We start from the raw sequence: 15,000 nt of genomic DNA on the forward strand, positions 1-15,000 counted from the left end.
ATGTATCTCTCCATCCAAAAGTGGCCACCACTCACCATAGTAGGATGCCATCGGCCATTTTCTTATAAAGATCATCAGATTCTGGATTAAGTGGCAGGTAGGGTTTACATTCTGGATCCCTGCTAAGGTTTCTGCAAAAAAAAAAAAAAAAAAGGGAAGAAAAAGAAATGAAATATGAATGAAATATATATTTTTTTAATCTTTTACTTGTTTCAGGCATTAAACTGTGGCCATGCTGGGGCAGAGCCTTGAAGGGTTTCACTAAACAAATCTACACCAGAACTTATTTTTTTAAAGTCTGGTACTTATTCTATCAGTCTCTTTGTCAAACTGCTAAGTTAAGAAACACAAACATGAGTTATCAAGCAGTGGGGAGGGGACAGTTTCAAACACAAACACACACACACATGCATGCGACTGGCTTCCACACACTTTCGGTTGACCAAATTCACTCGTAATGTATTGGGTGACACAAGGCTATAGTAAAAGACAATTGCCTGAGGTGCTGTGCAGTGGGATTGAACTTGAAACCATATGACTGCAAGTTTGCACAGAAAGCTCAACCACAGAGCTGTGTGTCTGCACCCCCTTTGCACAATGGGTAAGTTTGAATTTCCTTTTAGCAGACAGGAAAGGCTACAAAGTTGGAACATATCAGTACTGTCGTATCATTTAACAAGAGAGAGAGAGAGCTTTCTGGATACGAAACCATTCCATATAGGAGGGATAATATGTAGGGGGAGGGGGACGAAATGGTTGGAGTGAATATAGAAATGATACACAAATACACTGCTGCTCTCCCAGAACTCAGATGTGCTGATGTAGGTGGGTTTTCTCAAGAACCAGGCATCAGAGTCGTGGAGTTGGAGTCAGAAACAATTAAGGGGTAACTGGAGTCAGAGTTGGAGTCAGTAAAACTATACCGACTTCGACTCACAATATCTTTATTCTTTGATATAAACCGGTTATAACATGTAGGCCTACTCAAAGTACAAGCATATGCATATGTGTTTATGAGATATGTAGACCACAATCATCACTTGATTACATAAAGAGGAGTCAGAATCGAAGTCGGAGTCAAAGTCTTTTGTTTCGACTCCACAGACCTGTCAAGAGCCTCATCATATTGCCTGACATCTTGGTCCATTGTCATCTCCTCCACGAAGCCCAACATCTCCAGATCAGCCCTCACTACTTCCCCCCCATTTCATCCTGAGTCTCCCTCTTCTGCAGGTTTCATCCACTTTCAGCAATCGGCCCTTCTTTATACAAATGTCCTCCTTCATACGCATCACATGACCAAACCAATGTAGTTTTCTCTCTTGCATAATACATCTGATTCCTCTCCTGTCTAACTTTTCTCTCAACACATTTGCACTTTGCCATACATGTGCACTGATGTTGCACATCCACTGGAGCATACTAGCTTCAATCCTCTCCTTGAATGCAAGTCCTCCAGAGCCATTTGTACACAACTATCATGCAATCTGACTTTCACTCACCGAGAGAGAGGCCATTTGTTGTCATCGGAGGTAACGTAACGATACATACCATACACAACACACCATACATACATAACACACATAACAAATAAATAAAGTCTATTTGCCAACGTAAAGTGGCAGGTCTGCTTAGGATGATGTTACTACTGTTTAGCCCCAGGAAAACATCTTTTCCAGTTGGCTACCAACACATCATCTGTGTCTGTATACTGTGAGCACAGATAATGTATCGGTAGCCAACTGGAAAAGAGGTTTTCCTGGGGCTAAACAGTAGTAACATCTTCCTAAGCAGACCTGCCACTTTACGTTGGTAAACAGACCTTACTCTGCAGTACTGTTACTACATATTTCTCACTCAGAGATATAAAACTAGTTGGTCTTCTCTCTTTATATATACACAACTAGGATCTCTTAAAGTTAACTGAAACCTCTTAAAGGCAGGACTTCAGAATGGCCACAATCCAATGCCTGAAATCAATATGTGAATGTGTGTACAAGTAAAGTAATATCACAGGCTAAGTGCAGCCAGGCCAGCACCAATGAAATTGAATCTGCAGCTTCATTAAATGACATTGCATATTTATGGCAATGACAAAAAGCTCGTCTTCCTTCCATTAATCAGTCGACGAGGCCAAATACACCATCTCTATTACAGATAAGTTTACAAAACTGATTAAAACAAAAAAAAAACAAGAACGAAAATAAATGAATAAAACTGGAAGGACGTTTTAGCATAATGAATTTAATTACTGAAAAGATAAAAAAAAAAAAAACCACACAACAGGACTTAATTAAATAATAACACCAATTATAACCCTCTTTGTCCTCTGCCCCCACTTCATCCTGCACAGCCTGAAATTCCATTCATCAGCAAAGACAAAGGAGACTAATTGGACATAAGTATTTCTCCAATGTGGTTTTACTTTGATGTTTTGCTTTATTTGTTCTTGTGAAATGTTACTATTTTGCATGTCGGGAGCTGAGCTGGCAGAACTGTTAGCACAGCGGACATAATGCTTAGCAGCATTTCTTGCAGCCTTATATTCTCAGTTCAAATCCTGCCAAAGTCGATTTTGCCTTTTATCCTTTCAGGGTCAATAAAAGAAGTACCAGTTGTGCACTGGGGATCAATGTAATCAACTAGCTCCCTTCCCGAAAATTTCAGGCTTTGTGCCTTTAGAAGAAAGAATATTGCTCTTTGTGGTGTAAGTATGTATGTATGTATTTTATTTGTTTCAGTTATTTGACTGCGGTCATGCTGGAGCACTGCCTTTTAGTCGAACAAATCAACCCAAGGACTTATTCTTTGTAAGCCTAGTACTTATTTTATCGGCCTCTTCTGCCAAACCACTAAGTTACGGGGGACGTAAACACACCAGCATCAGTTGTCAAGCAATGGTGGGGGACAAACACACACACACACACACATATATATATATACACACATGAAGGGCTTCTTTCAGTTTCCGTCTACCAAATTCATTCACAAGGCTTTGGTCAGCCAGACACTATAGTAGAAGACACGCGCCCAAAGTGCCACGCAGTGGGACTGAACCTGGAACCATGTGGTTGGTAAACAAGCTACTTACCACAAAGCCACTCCTGCGCCTATATGTATGTATGAGCCAAATACTTCAAACCCACATACTTCTTGTTCTTCCCCCATTCAATTCTAGTCACATGATACCTCATCACCCCTATTTTATCTCTTTCCAGCTCCACCTGGTTAATCCCAACATTTCTCTTAAAATGTGAGTAGCCATATAACTTGTCTACAGCAAGGGGCCTGGTCTATTTTGGACCCTTCTCTCATACTTTAACCCAGTGATTCTAAACCATTTTTTCCATCTTTGGACCCCTTTGATTTCTATTTTCCTCTGGTTGACACCAAAAAAAAAAAAAAAAAAAGTACTGACATAGATTCATTCGACTGAGCATTTTAAGACAGTGCTCCAGTATGACCACAGTCCTCTGAGTGAAACAAGTAAAAGATAAAAAAGATTCTATGCAGCTTTCTAAGGACTCTGCAGATCCAATTCCTTGACCTTACGTTTAAATATAGAAAGAAAACTTACGAGTTGATCCATTCAGAAAAGGCAACTTGTTCTGCTGTGCGTACAGAGTGGGTGGTCCCTGCACTGGAGGCTGTTGTTCGTCCGCCATGTGTACAGATTCCCTCTCGGCGTTGTACTTGTTTCTTAAACAGGATTCCTAGATCTTTATTTTTTTTCAGTTCAAGATATAACTGGGGAAAGAAGAAAATAGAAATTAAATTAAAATAGAATTTTAAACAAAAATTAAAATTATTCTTGCAATGGCTTTGAATACATTTGAATTTACGAACAACAAATACTGGTGGCATGTAAAAAGCACCCACTACACCCTTGGAATGGTTGGCGTTAGGAGGGGCATCCAGCTATAAAAACCTTGCCAGATCAGACTGGAGCCAGCCAGTCCTCAGTCAAGCTTGCCAGTCCTCAGTCTTGGCTTGCCAGTCCTCAGTCAAGCTGTCCAAACCATGCCAGTAAGGAAAATGGATGTTAAACAACGATGGTGACGATGATGATCTCACACCAAGTTGTGTACCTCTGGAAGACAACACTTTTTGTCAGTCACCAGACGATATCCTTTCCTTAGGGTCAACGGGCGAGCATAGGGGACAGCATCTCACAGATTCATGTCAAAAGTTGACAAGAGGGGACTGTCCTAATAACAAATTCAGTTGGCTATAATGAGGGGTGATGTAATATTACAGAGAAAGGCCTGTGAAGGTCATAGAAGAAGGGGACAGGCATAGGCTAATCTTTCTATATTTCATTCTCGAATTTGTTGGTGTGTGCGCACACACACACACACACACACACACACACACACACACACACACACACACACACACAGGTCTTTGGACTAACTTCAATTACTTATTGAAATTGGACTGACTCCTCTTTGCAAGCATTTGGGCCCAGGAAGGTCAAGTAATGGAAACAGGTTTGGATATAAGTAATTGGAGAGGCAGGAAGGAAGGGGGGGGGGAGAAAGACAAAGAGACCAGAAGAGAGGATTAATGAGAAAGAAGGGGGGAAGGGGAAGGAACAAGAGTGCAAATGTGAACAAGGGATGGCACAAAAGGGCAAGGGTGACCATGAGAAAAGGTTAAGAGATGGAGAGAAAAAGAGAGGGATAGAGAGAGAGAGACAGAGACAGACAGATCAGTAATAGACATCATTTAAAAATATCTCCTCCACCCCCAACTGTAAATGATAAACATAAATAAGCTGTGCTGGTCATATTTTTACATAATTATCAATGTCTGTTTATCTAAGAACTTTCAAAAGTAGGTCAAGTAATGTAGGTCAACAGTGTTAAGAAAGTTATATGTTTAGACAGGCAAGGAAGAGAGGGTGGGTGGGGTTCCTCTGGTCTTTGGTAAAAAGAATAAATAAATTCAGTGGTAAAATAAAAATTCTGTATGTAGAGCTTGTGATATTTGCAGTTCTTATGCTGTTCAGTCCCAGATCATCCCACAGAGCAGACCCATAACCAGAGACAATCCTTACGATTGCAAGCCTGATGATCTAACCATTGAGCCATGCGCCTTCACCAATAGAGACATGTTAAATATGTCATAAATGAAGATTTTAATCACTTAATTAGAATGATAATTTCATTGTTCTCTTTAAATCTCCCCACAAAGCAGTTACTCTACCCTTAGGAGAAACACTGAACAAGGATGAAATAAAATAAGAGAAAGAGAAAAAAAATACTGCTGGACACAGCTTTTATTAAAGAAAGTGATAGTTACCATTTGAAATTCATCAATGTCCAATTTTTGATCTTCTCCATGATCAAAGTTACCAATCAAATCACGGATTTCATAACCAGCAAGCTTTATGTTGAGTTGTTCAAGGGCATTATCAAGTTCAGATGCTGTGATGTGCCCACTGTTGTCTTGATCAATCTGCAAAGAGACAATAATAAGACATTAATATTCATCCACAAATACACAATGTTTTATAAAGTTACGTATGGTTTCATATAAGCATCATTCATAAGAACAAAACCAATGTTACATACATGAAGGCAGATGACAGAATGCTTAGGATGTTGCACTCACAATTGCAAGATAATGGTTTTGATTCCAAGACCCAACAGAGCATTGTGTTCTTGAGCAAGATTATTCATTTCCTTTTACTCCTGTTCACTTGGCTGTAAATGAGTAAGTCTGCAACAAACTGGCGCTCTGCTGAGGAGGTTTGTGTGTGATCTTGGTCACTTGTGCAGCATAGAAGCCAGATAACTACCCCTATGAGTCTTACAGCTCAAAACAGAAATATCCAAGAACTGATGGTAATGAATGTTTAATAACTAAATATTTCCTACATAAATACCATATCATGGCCGCCTCTTGCAAATGTGAATGGCCTGGTGACACATACCTTGCTTTTGTTAATTGCTTTAGAGTCCTGGGTAATCGTGAGTAAAAGTAGACATTCTGTCGGACCTACTAACTGTGATCCAGCAGAACATAAGAATGTGACAGCTAAAGGGCTGAGAAGGTAACACCAGTATGTAGCTGGTATTCATTTTCAGTAGACAAGACTGGTGTGATGTGAAAATGAGTGCCTTTCTCTGGGATAAAATGTGACATTAAGTTCAGTGATCAAATCCGTGCTCATGAGTCTAAAGACCATGTACCTTCACTCTACAGAAAAAAAAAAATGTTAGAAAGAAAAAAATAGTTGAAGCAAGGAATAATGTCTGTTAGATGCTCGTGTCTTTTCTTTGACATGCTCTAGAAGAACAGTAAACAGAAATTGTGGAACCCTGTTGTATATATCATATACAAGGCAGCAAGCTGACAGAATCGTTAGCATGCCGGATGAAATGCTTAGCAGTATTTTGTCTGCTGTTACGTTCTGTGTTCAAATTCTGCCAAGGTCAACTTTGCCTTTCATCCTTCCGGGGTCGATTAAATAAGTACCAGTTACACACTGGGTCGATGTAATCGACTTAATGCCTTTGTCTGTCCCCTCTATGTTTAGCCTCTTGTGGGAAATTTTAAAAAAATGTGTGTGTGTGTATACATATATGTATGTATGTATGTGTGTGTGTCTGTTCTCCTCCCTCATGCTGGTTTGTTTAACTTAGACAAATGGACCTCAATACCTTTTTCCCTTTTTTTAAAGTCTGGTGCTGAGTGAAAACCCCTCAAGGCATTCCCTCCCCCTACACAGTGGTAATTTAGGGACTGAAACAAGTAGAAGATAAAAAGATATGATTCTATAAGAATATATTCATTTAATGGAACAGCCATTGAACTGAAAGATCAGGCACGAAGACAAATAAATGGAAATAGAATGGATTTCAACTTTTACTCCTGAACCCTCGATATCCCTTGGAGCCCCATTTTTGTTAAAGGGTCAGTAATATTTCTCTACACTCTCTCTCCTTCTCCCCTGACTTTTTTCCGTTTTACCATCCAATTTAAGCATTCGTTATTTAGCCTCACATCACCGGAAATGTTGTTCAGGATGTGACCCAAATAAAGAGATACAGTATTGGTCTTGACAGTTATCTATCTATCTGGGGGGTGGGATGGGAAGAGGGGGAAGGGTAGTGGTGGGAATTAACTATCATTTCACAGGAACATCCACATGGTTGCTCCAAAACAAATTACATGAGAAAATATTTTTTTTAACCAAAAAGTCATTCTGTTTTAAGTTAAAGCAACAAACAGCAGACCGCGTGGTTAAGGAGTTTGCTTCCGCAACCATGTGGTTGCAGACTCAGTTCCACGTGTGTGGAACACTTTGGGGTGAATGTGTGTCTTGTAACATAAATCTTGGGTTGGCCAAAGTCACCTTAGCAAAATTTGGTAGTCAGAAGACTTGTGCAGAAGCATAGCACATCATCATCATCACCATCAGTATTCTACATACACTCATCCATGCTATGTGCCACAATGGCCAAATGGTTACAGTGCGGCACTCATGATTGTAAGATTGTTGTTTCAATTCTTAGACTGGGCAGTGCATTGCGTGCTTGGGCAAAAACCTTCATTTCACATTGCTCAGGCCATTCAGTCGTAAATGTGTAATCCTGCAATGGACTGGCACCCTCTTTAGGCGGCAATGCTGAGATCTTAGTCATTAATAACTGTGGAAACTAGGGGTGTATGGATACCACTTCCTGTTCCCTTTTATACAGCATCCGGCGTAATGGCAGATTAAGTCTTCACCAGATGGTGAGACTGATCCCTAAATGTGTCATCCGCCGCAATCTGCGCCTGCTGACATCAGGTTAAGTCTCCGTTAGAAAAATTGCTGATTCTGCAGGATTAGCCGAACAGAATCAGCAATCAACATTCAGGAGATGATGATGATGTCCATGTTGGTATGGGTCAAATAATGGTTTTACTGAGGAGGTGTTTTAGAGCCGGACACCCTTACTGTCACCAGACCTTTTAATCATCTTTCACAACGAGCAGGGACGTGATGTACACGCTCTAAAGCTGAGATACATCATTCATATTGTAGTAAAGATTGTTTGCCAACATAACATGGCAGTCCTGGTTTAGGACGAACGTTGCTGTAATTTAGCCCCAGGAAACATAGTATCTCGCTGGCTGTATGACACAATTTGTGTCCTTATATATATATATATATTTTTTTTAGACACAGATCGTGTCGTATAGCCAGCTGGAGATGATGCCTCCTGGGGCTAAATTACAGCAACATTCGTTCTAAACCAGAACTGCCATGTTATGTTGGCAAAAAATCTTTACTACAAAGTACTGAGATTAAAAAAAAATTTTAAAAAGTAATTTTCATCATTCATATTTCATAGGTAGATACTGATGAGGGGAAATGTAAAGACTCGTAAACAGGCCCCATGTGGTGTTTGTTCTGCCAAGTTAGACAATCTATTGCCACTCTCGCACTTGGAAATGCAACGAACCAGCAACTGGTCCATGAAATGCCAGCAACCAGCGTCACCATTGCTCACTAATCTCCATATGAAATATATAAATAAGTAAATGAACACAAAGATATATGTGTGTGTGTATATATATACATATATATATATATATATATATATATATATATATATAATGTTGCTTACATCTGAATTACTAGTGATGTGAACTACTTTCTGAGAATAATATGAGCGTGGAAGTAATTAACGAGCTGGGTCATCACAGTAGTTGACAGAGACAGGAACAGTAATTAGAAAGCTTAAAATTTGGAGTCTGTAGCTATTTATTAGCTAAAAAACAAACAAACAAAATAAATAACACACACATGGACATACTTGCATGTATTTCTGCGAGTGTGTGGATATACACGCATACATATATATATATATATATACATACACACACACATACATACATGTACACACGTGTTTATAGTTTCCACTGACTCACACCCACTGCTTATATATATATATATATACATACATATATATATATATATATACACATACATACATACATATATATATATATACATACATATACATGCATACACACACACACATGGTAAATGTGAACAAATGAAATTAGCATGAATGTGTATAGTAACTTATGTCTATTAAAACTGACACATATGTGTGTCCGGAGGGTCGGTAGATGGGTGTGTATACACACACACACACACACACACATATATATATGCTTGGGTGTATATAAATATATAAGTGTGTGCATGTATTATTCATTCATTTGTTTATATTTTCCATTCTGGTATGGATTTGGAGTATGTATGTGTGTGCATATATGTACGCACAACAGATAGAAAACAACCATACTTTATACATTATATATTTCTAAAACAATGTCAACAACAACATTTACTATTTTACACACAGTCTCCTTATGTGCGTGGAAATGGAATCAGAAAGGTGTTGGTTTTTTAATGCAAGACATGTGCACCAGAGGAGACCATTGACATTAGATCGACAAAGTTTAGTGTGGGCTTAACCCACTTTAAACAATTGGGTAACCGTGTCTAATGTCTCCTTACACACTCCTCTGACATCACAATTGTGTTTTGTTTCATCCATTTACAGCTGGTTTTTTAAGTTGACAACCATTTCTCAACAATGCTGCAGGCGTGGCTGTGTGGTGAGAAGCTTGCTTCCCAAGCACATGCTTTTGGGTTCAATCCCACACTAACTCCAGGCTGACTAAATAAAGCCTTGTGAGTGAGATTGGGAGAAACTGAGAGAAGCCCATTATATATATATATATATATATACTTTCGCCACTACAGTTAACATCAGGAAATATGGCAGACATACGTTAATTATAATCCAAATTTTAGCAGATTTTTTGGTGCTTATCCAAAATGATGAAATGAATACTAATTTTCAAATGAAAAATATTTATTGCTTTAAAATAAAATTAAATGAAGCAAATTTTCTTGTTTTGTATAATTCCTCCTTTAATTTCTCTGTTGTTTCCTCCTCTGCATCTATGATGATTTATCTCTCATTCAGTGTATAGCATTCTTCTACTCTTTGCCTGCCACCAAGCATAGCATGTGCAAACATTCTGAATCTCCTGCATTCAACTCTCCCTCTCTGCCTGAAACAAACTCTATATGATATGAAAGCATGACTGGAGAATTCAACCAACCAACATTGGCCATTATTTATTACATAGTGAAGGGCAAAGCAAACTGACCGCATTGTTAGCACGCTGGCCAAAATGCTTGGCGGTATTTAGCCCAGCTTTACATCCTGAGTTCAAATTCCACCAAGGCTGACTTTTTCCTTTTCATCCTTTGAAGGTCGATGAAATAAGTGCCTGTTGAACTCTGGAGGGGGGGGGGGTCAATGTAATTGATTACCCCTCCCCTAAAATTGCTGGCCTTGTGCCAAAATTTGAAACTTATTATTATTATTATATTAGGACATGGGTATCATAATGAGGTTATAATTTTTTGGATGATTAATCACATCTTTAGGGATGGATGACATTCTGAAGATATTAAAATAATGTTCTGGGGTTGGGATGATGCCAAGAAAAAGGACAAAATGATCAGAAAATGGAATGGGGCCATGGTAGGGGACATGATGTTCTGTAAATAGAATAATACCAAGATAGAGGAAAAGATGTTCTGAAAATGAAATAGTGCCAAATTAGGACACACTGCTGAGACCCCCTTCGGTCATGACTGACCATGGGATTGCACCTAGAAAGTTACCCTCCCAGGCACAAGTCCAGGCAAGGTTGTTTATAGATGACCAGCAGTCGCCCATGCATACTGGCTTCCTCTCTCCATGCCACCAGTGTTATCCAAGGGAAAAGCAAAGGGGCCGATACAGCTTGGCACCTGTGACGTCACAACTCATTTCTACAACTGAGAGAACTGGAACAACGTGAAATAAAGTGTCTTGCTCAAGAACACAACACGCAGCCCGGTCCAGGACTCGAACTCACAACAATAGTAAGCTCGATGCTCTAACCACTGAGCCAGACACCAAATTAAGGCACATGTCCTGAAAATAGGATAGTGCCATGTTAGTGGACAAGAAAGAAACTTTTTAAACACACACAGCCACAAACACTCTCTGTCTCCACTTCAAAATCTTGTTTAGTGCATAACTAAGAAAGTGAAGTGGCAGAAGGAGAGGCAGGCTTTAACTTTATAACATTCCTATTTAAAGACACAAGTGGAGAGAGAGAGAGAAGCAAAAGACAATCCTTGTAAATATCTGAGTTGTCAACAGGAAAAAAATATCTTGTTTCGTAAGTTTATAAGGCAGGGATCCTATGATTTGAAAACATTAAAATCCCATTAACCGTTTAAATTTCACACGATTCTGTTAGAGGTGAGGCATGTTTTGAATTAATCCTATCTCGTAGCTTGGAGATTTCAGATGTGTCATCGAGGTGATTGTTTATTTTTAGAATGACATTGTAGAGAGAGTGCGAGAGGCCAGACCTGGCAGGTTCTAACATAAAACAAGGGGAATATTTGGGCCAAATATGCCAGTTTAAATGTTAAAGGTTTAACCCTTTTGATACCAAATTTCTCCAGAAAATACAATGCCTTGTTCCAATTAATTTTGAAATTAACGAAGTAATTAGTAAAATAACTTAGTCGTTATTAAATTGGTGTTTGAAACATAAATTAACAAGGAATTTTGATGGAAGGTTTTAATTTAGAAAACTCTAAAACAGGGAGTTTCTATCATAGAGCCGAGTCAGTCTTGGGCAGGTTGGTATTAAAAGGGTTAATATGAAGGCAGGAGTTCAGCTAAATCCTTTTTGAACTGTATACAACCTCTATTCAAAAGGGCCAGAGTTCAACCCTAGTTTCTATAGTAACGAACAAATCAGGGATTAAAGTTCCCTGAATGGGACTGGTATTGGTACAATGATGGTGAAGGTAGTAAGGTTGGTAACAGTAGTACTGTAAATGGTGGGGGTAGGGGTGATATTTGTATTGTGAATGTTAATGTTGCTCCAGGCAAGACCTGATTCATTTGATCCAAGACACTCCAGATGTGACCACCTTGTCAGGCAGGTATAACAAGTAGCTTATTTTTAACTGACTGTCAAAGGCACTAAAACCAGCAACAGTAAACCAGTGACCTATGATATTCTCTCTACTTGTATATTTGGTTACCTCCCTTTACTTTCTGCGTTCACATCTGACAGAATTGAACTTTGATTTTCTTCTAAGGTTCATAAAATAAGAACCAATCAAAACACTGGATAATACAATTCTATATTTAAGAGATGAGGAATTATTTACATTTGACGGATATTTGTCCTCATCTTGTTTGTTGTTAACACAATGTTTCGGCTGATATACCCTCCAGCCTTCATCAGGTGTCTTGGGCAAATTTCGAACCTGGGTTCTCATTCCTAAGGTATTTTTCAATATTATTATTATTATTCAGGTTACTGTCTGGAATCGAACTCAGAATCTTGGGGTTACTAGCCCACGCTCTTAACCACTATGCCATTTTCACTTTTTACACAGATGGAACTATTGCTTGCTGATAATGAAAATCACAATATGTTTTTTTAAATTAATAATAAAAAGTTACAAGCATTCAAAATGTATTTTTAGCTAATCAGAAGCTTCAATTGCTCACATAGTGAAAGTCACAACCATTTGTCTCCATGGTAACAAGGTAGTAAATAATACATAAAACACTAGGAAGAAAAGGTCAGTCACTCAGCCTACTAGAAATAGCAGCAAAATTTTCCTTAAATGATGATAATGATGACGGCATAGTTTAACGTCTGCCTTCCATGCTGGCATGGGTGGGACAGTTTGACAAGAGCCAGCCAGGCAGAAGACTTCTGTAACTTTTGGCAGGATTTTTATAGCTGGATGCCCTTCCTATCACAACCACTCAGCAGAGTGGACTTAGTGCTTTTTATATTGCACAAGCACAGGTGAGGTCAGTTTTGACAAGGGTTTATACAGCTGGATGCCCTTCTAAACACCAACCACTTTACTGGGTGGACTGGATGTTTTTCAAGTGGCATCTACTCTGACAGGTTCACCAAGTACTTGCAAGACAAAACAAAAATCTCCTTTGAGAGGGGAGGGGGAATTGGAGGAGGAGATCTTGTGTTGGATGATGAAAGGTTATAGTAAGACAGCAAGGTAGAAACAGGTGTTTTACTGTAGAGGAGGTACAAGGTTACCTGGCCGGAGAGAGAGAGATCATGTTTAAAAATTGAAATAGACACCACATTGTTTTACAGCATTTCCCTGTTTGAGGCAGAGGTCATTTGTCATCATGTTGATGATGATGTTGATCTTGAGTATTACCATAGCACAAAGCGATGTTCAGAAAATCTCACGACCTATCAATAATTGTATCTAAATCTGATTGTAATCTTGTTCCACTCCTAGAAATCTCGCTCTACCTCAATACTTAACCTTAAAAGGTAAAAAAACAAAGCATTCCGAACCTCATAGAAGAAACACTTAAAACTTATTGAACCATGTCAGGTATGCTGGTTATGTGATTTGACAACTTTCAACCTAAAAATAGATCTTAATAGTCAAGTGGACATATTTGAAAGGTAGAAAACCCCGAAAAAACGAAAAGAATTAAATTATACCTTTAATGAGTTTTTAATTTAGGTAGAACATCAGTAATTTTGAGGGTTGAAGGTTTAGTCAAAGCCCTTGACCCTAGTACAGTTTTAGCTGGTCATAAAGAATTGGCCTTGCATTTTATGTAAGAAGAATCAAAGTTGGTTTCTGAATTTGGCACAATGCCAGCAATTTTTTTTGGGGGGGGGATTATATTGACCCCGGTACGCAACTGGTACTTATTTTATCAACTCTGAAAAGGATGAAAGGCAAAGTTGACCTCAGCGGAATTTGAACTCAGAACATAAAGATGGGCGAAAAGTCGCTAAGCATTTTGCCCACCGTGCCACCTTCTGCCAGCTCGCTGCCTTAAGAAGAATCAATATTAAAAACCAGTCACTGATATTGGTGTGATCTCACATAACAAATCAATAATCAATTAGAAAATTCCTTTGAATTTTGAAAACATTATTATTATTATTATTATTATTATCATTATTATTATTATTATTATTAGTAATGATTTCTTTTACAGCCACTGGGGCATCAGAGGGTGTGTGGGGCATTACAAAGATGGGTTACAATTTGTGTAAGGATTTACAGAAAATTAGGTTAGGAAAGAAAACAATTGTAAAGGTTTCTAATATAGGCACAAGGCTAGCAATTTTGAGGGGCGGGGGTCTAGTTGATTGCATTGACCCTAGTTGTTGACTGGTACCTTACTGTAATGACACTGAAAGTAGTAGTAGTAGTAGTAGTAATAATAATAATCCTTTCTACTATAGGCACAAGGCCTGAAATTTTGAGGGAGGAGAACAGTCGATTAGATCGACACCAGTATGCAACTGGTACTTAATTTATTGACCCCGAAAGGATAAAAGGCAAAGTAGACCTTGGTGGAGTTTGAACTTAAATGCAGCAGCAGACGAAATACCATTAATTATTTCGTCCAATGTGCTAACGATCCTGCCAGTTCGCCACCTTAATAACAATAGTCTTCTATTTTCTACAGGGACAGAGGATGAAAGGGACAGTACAAAGACAAACTACAGGGGTGGGGTTACATGGAAATGGAAAGAAAGGAAAATAAATGAAATTCATTGAGGAGAGTTTTTCAAAAATTACGTTCTCACAATGAAGAAATTTAACTTTTTGTTTAAAAAGCACAAAAAGAGCAAATTTTTCCTCTTTTCATTGAAATGGGGGGAAAATAAATGATTAAAAAAAAATGGAACAACAATAATTACAAAATAGAAAGCAAACCAATTTTATTTTCAATGATACTTCAAGTTATGCTTTCATCAATTAAGAATAGTAATTATTTGTCTGTGGTGAATGTTACACAGATGCAACCATTCATAGACTGAAATTCCACAAAAATATACTCAGTAATATTAAAAATAAGTAAAAACGAAATAAAAATAATT

At 38.4% G+C, this 15,000-nt stretch overlaps 1 protein-coding gene across 2 annotated transcripts in view; it reads right to left on the reverse strand.

Annotated features, from left to right (window-relative positions):
• LOC106873683 (plastin-1) overlaps positions 1–15,000 on the reverse strand; it is a 68,042-nt gene that overhangs the window by 12,619 nt on the left and 40,423 nt on the right. For both annotated transcript variants that reach the window (XM_089360412.1, XM_089360411.1), the window contains exons 2-4: positions 5,305–5,460; positions 3,578–3,747; positions 36–131 (exon numbers count right to left, since the gene is read on the reverse strand). In XM_089360412.1, the coding sequence (XP_089216538.1) occupies positions 36–131; positions 3,578–3,747; positions 5,305–5,460 (422 nt within the window). The remainder of the gene's footprint in view (positions 1–35; positions 132–3,577; positions 3,748–5,304; positions 5,461–15,000) is intronic.

This window comes from Octopus bimaculoides, chromosome 11 (genome assembly GCF_046866305.1).
Source record: "Octopus bimaculoides isolate indiv1 chromosome 11, ASM4686630v1, whole genome shotgun sequence".
NCBI classification, from domain to species: Eukaryota; Metazoa; Mollusca; class Cephalopoda; order Octopoda; family Octopodidae; genus Octopus; species Octopus bimaculoides.